Source organism: Bidens hawaiensis, unplaced genomic scaffold, assembly GCF_021521415.1.
Source record: "Bidens hawaiensis isolate Kalapana, Puna unplaced genomic scaffold, B.hawaiensis_p1.1 tig00013251_1, whole genome shotgun sequence".
Taxonomy (NCBI): Eukaryota; Viridiplantae; Streptophyta; class Magnoliopsida; order Asterales; family Asteraceae; genus Bidens; species Bidens hawaiensis.
In genome coordinates, this window is record NW_027492121.1 from 228178 (window position 1) to 237062 (window position 8885).

The window sequence follows — 8885 nt, forward strand, 5'->3', positions numbered from 1 at the left end:
ATCTGTTCCATATAGCATTGCAGGTCTAACTGCCACCCTATAAAATTTTCCCTTTAGTTTAGTCGGGAAACTCTTGTCGCACAATATACCTGTGGCTGCTTTCCATCTACACCATCCTACCTGAACTCGGTGGGTCACATCACTGTCTAATTCCCCATCGCTCTGTACAAATGATCCTAAATACTTGAACTTCGTTACCTGCGGGACCACCTGACCTTCAATTATGATCTGTGCGTCTTCATTGTCGTTTATCCCACCAAAATCACAGTGGAGGTACTCCGTCTTAGATCGGCTAATCTTTAAACCTTTTGTCTCTAAGGTTGTTCGCCGCTCCTCAAGCCTCATGTTTAGATCTTGTTTTTTCTCAGCAAGTAACACAATATCGTCTGCGAACATCATGCACCACGGGAGAGTCCCCTGAATCGACTTTGACAACTCATCCAAGACTACTGCAAAAAGAAACGGGCTCAACGCTGACCCCTGGTGAAGACCTACCTCTACAGGAAAGAAATCAGTATCCCCCACTGGCGCACGGACACTTGTTTCACTCCTGGTATACATATCTATAATTATCTCTATGTATTTCCTGGGCACTCTTCTACCCTCCAAGCACTCCCAGAGCACCTGTCGTGGCACAATGTCGTAGGCCTTTTCTAGGTCAATAAACACCATATGTAGATCACGCTTCTTCTCCCTATACTTTTCCATTAATCTTCTTATAAGGTGTATTGCCTCTGTGGTGGAACGGCCCGGCATGAAGCCAAATTGGTTGACCGTAACCTGAGTTTCTCGTCTAAGTCTACCCTCAATCACTTTTTCCCATAGCTTCATAGTATGACTTAGTAGTTTGATTCCTCGGTAGTTACCACAACATTGGGCGTCTCCTTTGTTCTTATAGATAGGAACTACAACGCTGCTCCTCCACTGGTCTGGCATCTTACCTGATTTGAGAATACTATTGAACAGAGTAGTTAACCACATGACTCCTTCCTCCCCCAGATACTTCCACACCTCGATGGGTATGTTGTCTGGGCCAACCGCCTTAGACCTTCCCATCCTCCTAAGTGCATCATTCACCTCTTCTCGTGTGATCCGTCGGCAGTACCAGTTATTCGATTGTTGTCGTTGAAAGTTTGTGTTGTCATGTTCTTCTTTGAAAGCTCTCCCATTGTTAAAAAGATTGTGGAAGTAGGTTTGCCATCTTAGCTTGATGTCCTGCTCCTTGACCAGTACATGCCCGTCTGTATCCTTTATGAACTTCACCGGTCTTAGATCTTGCCTTCTACGCTCCCTGGCTTTGGCAATCTTAAACATAGCATGTTCCCCCTCTTTTGTTTCTAGACTTTCATACATCCGTTTAAAGGCCGCCTTCTTTGCTTCCGCCACTGCCTTCTTCGCCTCTATCTTGGCCGTTTTGTAGTTGTCCCTCAATTCCCCTCGCTCCTCCTCATTCGTGCACCTCATTAGCTCCCTAAAACATCCTTGTTTGTCCCTTATCTTGTCTTGCACCGCGTCATTCCACCACCAAGCCTCCTTATGCCCACTTGTCCTTCCTGTTGTGACCCCGAGAGTCTCCTTTGCTACTTGGATGATCTTTGTCTCCATAGCTTCCCATATATGAGTTGAGTCCCCATTTAGTCGAGCCCGCACATGCAGCATGAGTTTATCCTTAAACAGTAGGAGATTTTCGTCCTTCAAATTTCCCCATCGAATTCTCGGTGTACCTTTCTTCTCTCGAACAGTCAGCTTATTTCTGAAGGCTATATCTGTCACTAGTAGTCGATGTTGAGTCACAACTGCCTCCCCAAGTATGACTTTGCAGTCCTTCCACCAACGTCGGTCTCCTTGCCTCATCAAAAGGTAGTCAATTTGCGTGTCGCGTCCGCCACTGCTAAAAGTGATTAAATGAGAATCTTGTTTCCTAAAATAAGAATTTATAATACCTAGGTCATGTGCCACCGCAAACTCTAGAAGATCTGTTCCGGTCTCATTCCTATCACCAAAACCGAAACCCCCATGAACGACTTGAAAACCATCGTTAGCCTTACCAATGTTAACCATCGTTAACCATCGTTAAAATAGAAGGTAAAAAATAATAATAAAACATCGAGTTCATCTTTGTAACCCCAAAGTCCCCATTATCCGATTATCATCATCATCATCGGTACAAAAATGTCAATAAACCTCTCCAACACCTTCCTGCTCAGAAACCAACCTCCACCACCATCTCTACCAAAGGTACAAACTTTACTTTATTTACCCTCTTAATCCATTAACCCTTTAATTAATTTATTCTTTTATTTTAACAGGAAGCCACATTCAATCCACCACGCTGGACATGCCGGAAAAAGGACATCCACCCGGAATTCCACGAGGACGCCAAGGTCCACTGCAGCGGCGAACACGTCCTCACCACCGGCGGCACCAAGAAAGACTACGTCGTTGATGTCTGGTCCGGCAACCACCCCTTCTACCTAGGCAGGCGCTCGGCCAACCTCATTGATGCTGACCAGGTTGACAAGTTTCGTAAGAAGTTTGGTGGGGTCGGTGGGTTGGATCAATTTATGCAGATTCCCACACTCAAGGGTGAAATTGTCATTCCGCCTAAGCGCAAGGCCGCTACCGGGAAAGGAAAGAAGAAATGAGGTGTTGCCTGTTGGGTCTTTGAATTGAATGCTTTTGGTTATGAAATTTGATACATTTTGAAACCCTAATTATGATTTTAGCTCAAATGGATTATTATTATTATTATTATTATTATTATTATTATTATTATTATTATTATTATTATTATGCATATTTTAGAATTTTGTGATCAAGTGTTTTTTTTAATGCGTTGTTGAAGTTCTTCAATCACAAGAAACTGATGTTGCTAATTGCCTTGATTGTGCTTAGCGGTAAAAACGTAATATGTTGATGTAGCTTTTGCTGGTATTATTAAGCTGCATAAAGAAAGGAACCTTATTTTTAACTTTGAGAAACCTGAAATTGTTACACCTGTATCTTAAATCTTGGATATGATGGACATGGATATGTTAGTTGAGTTCACTTGTGTTAGGTATGAACTATGAACTATGAAGAATTTGTTTCTTTTATTGTTTAGGTGTTGACTGATGTATATGTACTGATCTATGACTTGAATTGTGAACTGATCTGGTAATCCTTGGTCAAGCTTTGACCTTTAGATTAGACTCGCATTTGTACGTAGTGCGTTATTAGTTATACATATTTGTCACGGGGTTCCGTATGCATGCAGTTATCCATCCCTAGAAGTGTTGTTCCTCCTGGTTGATTCCTGAAAGCAGGAAATTGTTGAAATACATGGTCTTTAGACTACAGCCTGCAACATTAAGAATTCAATAACCTAATATTTGTCTTTAATGTTGCATTATATAGGCCTAAATATTTGACACCACATGAAAACATGAAAGAGGCTAACATGAAATTTTTGGGGTTTGTGTTTGGTCTTAAGTATGTTCGTGCTAGTTCTGGTTGAGCTCATAAACTCAATTCAGCTTACGTGTTGTGTTTGGGTTGACCTGACGGATTCATTGGTTGAACTGTTTTTTATAAACTTGTGATAAGTATGAACTATGAAGAATATTTTCCAGGTTTTTGACTGATGTATACATAAGTACATCCATGGCTCATATCATGAACTAATCTGATAATCTTAAGTCAAGTTTTGACCTTTAGATTAGACTCCTAGTTCTACTAGGTGCATAATTACTTCCACCTGATTAATTTCTGAAAGCAGGAAGTTATTGAAATCCATGCTCTTTAGACTTGAACTGGTACAGCCTGCAACGTAAAGAATTAAAGAACATAAATATGAATCTTTAATGTTGCATTGTTACCTGATAGTTGAGATATGGGTGTAAATTTATGACGCTTGATAAGAAATTCGTGATGGATTCATGGGCTGAACCCGCAAACTCATTTAGCTTAGCGGTCCGTTTGGGTCAACCTGATGGATTCATTGGACAACATTTAAAAGCTAATGAGAATAGACATAACTTTTAAAGTTTAAAACATTTAAACGCGATTGTTTTATATACATATGGTTTTTCTGTTGTAAACTTGTAATTTTAGGGTACTAATATGCAAAAGAAAAATAAAATAAAAAAATCCTGGTTAAACCGGTCGTGTTCATCTTAACTTGTAAGTATGTGTCGTTATCACATGTTCGGGTTCACACGACACCTCTTTTAGGTATGGGTTAAATTTTTATGTTATTATCGAGTTTGACCAGCTAATCATAAACATAGCCCAATTTAACCACCTAATTGGAGAGACATGATTTGCTTTGGTTCTTAACATCTTTCTTAGGGATCTTTCCATGGTGATACCATGTGTTGATAGAATTATAGCAGAAAGTAGTTTTCAACTTTTTATGGTGATGATTTTACTTAATTTGGAGGGAAGCAACCAAAGAATTAGTGCTAATGGCTGGTTAAAAGTGGCTATGATAGTGGAAGCAAATGATTATTTTTTCTTACCTTTTAAGTTTAGAAGACATGGAAGCTATTAAATGTTTAGCGACGAAAGCGCTTCTAACCTTGCGGTATTATGGTGTGTAAAATGAATTCTTCCCGGGGGGGGGGGGGGTAGCGGTTTAAAACAAGTAAATATTTATGGAGGATAATAACAGAGATAACACATATACAAGTAATTTATATACCACTATAACCAGTGCTGTAAAAGTCGCTAGTGGGGTAATGGAGTAGGGACTAGCGATTTATCGGGTCAGATTTTAATGTATAATTTTTAGTTTTATACACACACATGTATTTTATACGTAATTTTCAGTTTTATACATACACAAACACATTTTGGTCGGGAATTTGCTGGAATCTTGCTGAAAATTGTTGATTTTTGATAGAATCTCGCCGGAAGCCGCTGATTTTGGCTGGAATCTCGTCGGAAACTGCCGATTTTGGCCTGAACCTCATCAGGAAAGGCTGCTTAATCCTGATTTTAGCCAGATTTGACAATTGACTGATTAACTGACCGACTAGCCCAAAATTAATCAGTGAAGTGGGGACTAGTGATTAATCGGTGCCTAGTCGTGATTTTCGCAACACTGCCTATAACTTACATATGGTGTATCTCTCGTCTCCAACACACAACTAACCTCATTAAAACATTACGTAATTTTCTGTATACCTCACGACGATCTAAATACGAACTCAACTTCTAGCTCAAAATAAAGATTAAAAGTCGAGAACAACTTAACTTTTACAAGCTCTTGATATTGTGTCGGTCTCGTTGAAGAGCACTATCACCGTGTGATCACCGTATGATATTTACAGATTTACGCATGCTTAAAAGATAAACATGTCGATTAGTGATGAGTATGGTTTATGTTCACCAGTGTTTTAAAAACCGGTTCAAACCGGCCGGTTAAACCGGATTTCGCACACTAGGCCGGTATTTTGAGTCTGATATTTTTGACCGGTTTGCTAGAACATCGTACCGGCGGTTTTTGTCTAAAATACCGGTTTTTACCGGTAAACCGGTTTTAAACCCGAGAAAATTTTGATATTTGCTGCCAATATTTTTCAAAATTACTTTTAAACTAACAATTAACATTCAAACATGTAAACTTTAGGACTACTTTTTTAAAATTGAGTGCTTTTGCATTATTTTTTTAATATGAATTAACTTTTGGATTATTTTTTGTTATAAGAATCATTTAGTTTTGAGTTGTTTTTGAATTGAAGTTACATTTATAGGAAATTATAAGGCAAACTATTTAACCGGTTGAACCTCCCGGTATAACCCGGTTGAACCTCCCGGTATAACCCGGTTCAACCGGTTGTACCATTTTTTAGTCCAATCCGATACAAGTAAAATACCGTTTTTTAAAACATCGATGTTCACTATTAATTACTTACTAGTGGCGTAGTTACTCTAAAGAAAGAGAAATACCTTATTTTATGGGTTTTGTAATATTTTATTATTTAAGGTTTAACTTTAAGTAAGCATATATTTGATGCGTTAATAGATAATTCCTCACTTTAGACCTTTACACAAATTTTTAATTAGAGCATCACTATCCGTAGTGTTTAAACATCGACACCGATATCCCACTTTAGACGTTATCATAGAAATTCAAAAGGTAAAAAATTTAACAATATAAAAGTTAATAATTTATGATTTTATATGGTGTTGTAACCCACCTTCATCGCATTTTACCTACATAACTACAATAATTGTTAATTTGTTATCTCCATCTTGTTAATCTTTTGTAGAAATGAAACATATGCCCCCAAATATATAGAACTTTGATGTTGTGTGTACTCTTACCCGCTCATAATCACAAAAATGCATTGAACTCAGAAGTCAAGTGCATCTTGCTACCGTAACACTATACTAATTTTAACTCATATAAGTCAACTATGACATGACATAAAACAAAAGTCTGCTGTAATGTAACCCATATGGACTTGTAACTTGTAAGCACCTCCTTGTGTAAAGTAGACTACACCTTTCACCAAAAAGGGGGATAACTCATCTGCATAAGTTAAGCCATGGAGATGACTCTTTACCACATATAGAAGCCAGCCAGACTCGAGGAAGCCAGCCACATCTGCATAAGTTAAGCCATGGAGATTACTCGACCGGGGGAGGCCGTTCACGTTGCGGGGCGCCTAGGGCTTCCTGGTCACACGTTTTTGCAAGTCCAAGCCCATTATGCGTTCTATATATACACCTTTATACCTTAGCCGAACATAAGCACAAGTGTAGCCGATTTTGAGAGTTTTTCCAAGGATTTGAAGGTGATTTGAAGCAAGGAACCAAGGAGGATCAAGAGAGCTTTCATCTGGGTATTCGAGGATCAATTGCAAAGGGTTTTATCGCTCTAAGTTTCGTTCCTTGTTCATTATTTGTCATGTTTTGCCTCTTTGTTTTTAAGACTTGTTTAGTATTGTTTTTAATAATGATTCTAGGCTAGACTTCATGTCTACTTAGGTTTGATGAACATGTTTTCGACTTGATTCTTGCTTTGGACAATTGTTTGATTATGGTTTCGTTTTATTAATAGTAAAAGAGTTGGTTTTGCTTTCATGATGCGTATAATTGTTTATTATCTTGGTTGATTATTAACTATTGCTTCACATGGATTTTGTTTTCTATTGATTGTGTTCTTTAGAATTTAGGGTTCATGTTTAATCTTTACTTGGTGTTTTGATTATTATGGTTGAATAGGCCTATTATATCATAGAAGCTTGTTGATAGTTGGTTTGGGTTTTAAATGTTTTGCTATATTCCAATAGCTGTAAGATAAGGAAGTTGTTCATGTGTCTTGATCAATTGCATGCTAGGATAGTTAGTGACAATATTTTTGCTTATTGTGTTGATCCATGTTCATGATGTCATGTTTAATTTATCAAGTTATCTAGGGTTTAGCGTTTCGTAAGATTGCTTGCCTATGATACTATTAATTAACCCTATTTGATAACTTTGCGGAAATCAATATAACCGATTGCTTAATAATCTAATAATTGTTCTTTGGGATTTCATTTGATTCAGTCAAGGGTCCTTTAGGGTTTGTTAGATGAATACGTTTAGAAATCAGTTTCCATAATCATGTTATTTGTCCATTGCTTGATGATTGTTGATGCATGGGATTCTTACCTAGGTAGATTCCTTCTCTTATTGGTTTTGATCTTGTGTTTGATTGCTCGTTTCTCGTTTACTTGCTTATTTATTTTCTTAGTTTAATATTAGTTTAAAAACCCCCTTAAAACATTAATAATAAATAGTCGTGTCGTAAGTCGAGTCTAATTAGTTAATTTACGTAATTTATAGAGTCCTGTGGGTTCGATATTCCCGACTTACTTAGCTTTAGTATAATTGATCGGTACACTTGCCGGTGTTTTGTTTAGTTGAGTCTTAAGTCTAGTTTTTATTACTTGTTTAATTTAGTTAATATTTATTGACTGTTTTTAGCACATCAGTCGGCTCAACCTTTTTTGAGGCATAAAGCCAAATAAAAACTCAGACCGTTTTAGAAAGTCATTTTTTGGGGCATAATTTATTTTGAGTTGAGAAGTTCTTCAAGAGTTTGAAGTACATATTTCGTGAGAATACCATTTAACAAATCAAGAACTTGAAAACTCGGGCTACTAAGATTGTGCTTTCACTAGAAAGCGAGTTGTTGGCAAGCCTATATGAGCTTCCATCTCTATCTCTTCCTTCTCTCTCCTTTTATATTCATAAAAATGCTTCATAGTCATGAATATTTGGTACGAGAAATGATATTGCCCGCTTCATTTCTTGTGACCTTAGAGCCACGTTAACCACAAACATATGTGGCCTCCACGTTGCGGATGGCCTCGATTTAGAAAACCTTTTATTGGATTAGAGTATAGTGTTTGGGAGACTACATCATACAGATATCCCCCCTTCGCGTCTTGTGCTTCGATGGAACTCATATCGTATTTTTAATCGGTGTAAAACATGAATGGTAGAACCTAGCGATGATAATATGGAAAAAAAATATCTACATAATCTTAAAATTAATATTGGTTACGGAAGGTTATCAATCTTCGTATTAACCCATAAAGTGTGATATTAGGAAAATTGGATTTTAGTAATCACAACTTTGACATATTGACCGAGATTAATCCCAACTCAGGAGATGTTTACATATAGTTCTAACTTTAAATGTATTTTCCTCAAGCGATCCCACACTAACTACAAGTTAACCCCTCTAGTTTTTTTGATTACGTGAACTACTTAATATGCAAAAACAGATCTACTAAAATTAAAAGTAAAATCATTCATCTTCAAGTACGACCCTTTACTTAAAGCCCTCATCTTCATCTTCAACCTCGATGTATCACCATCATCTTCATCATTCACCTCCACCCTCCATC

At 37.5% G+C, this 8885-nt stretch overlaps 1 protein-coding gene across 1 annotated transcript; it reads left to right on the forward strand.

The window, feature by feature from the left end:
* The first annotated feature begins 2117 nt into the window (after window positions 1-2117).
* On the forward strand, window positions 2118-2785 carry LOC143543695 (large ribosomal subunit protein bL31c-like). The gene is made up of 2 exons (XM_077035957.1): window positions 2118-2238; window positions 2310-2785. The coding sequence occupies exons 1-2, from the start codon at window positions 2173-2175 to the stop codon at window positions 2643-2645; spliced, it is 402 nt and encodes a 133-aa protein (XP_076892072.1). The 5' UTR covers window positions 2118-2172; the 3' UTR covers window positions 2646-2785.
* The last annotated feature ends 6100 nt before the right edge of the window (window positions 2786-8885 follow it).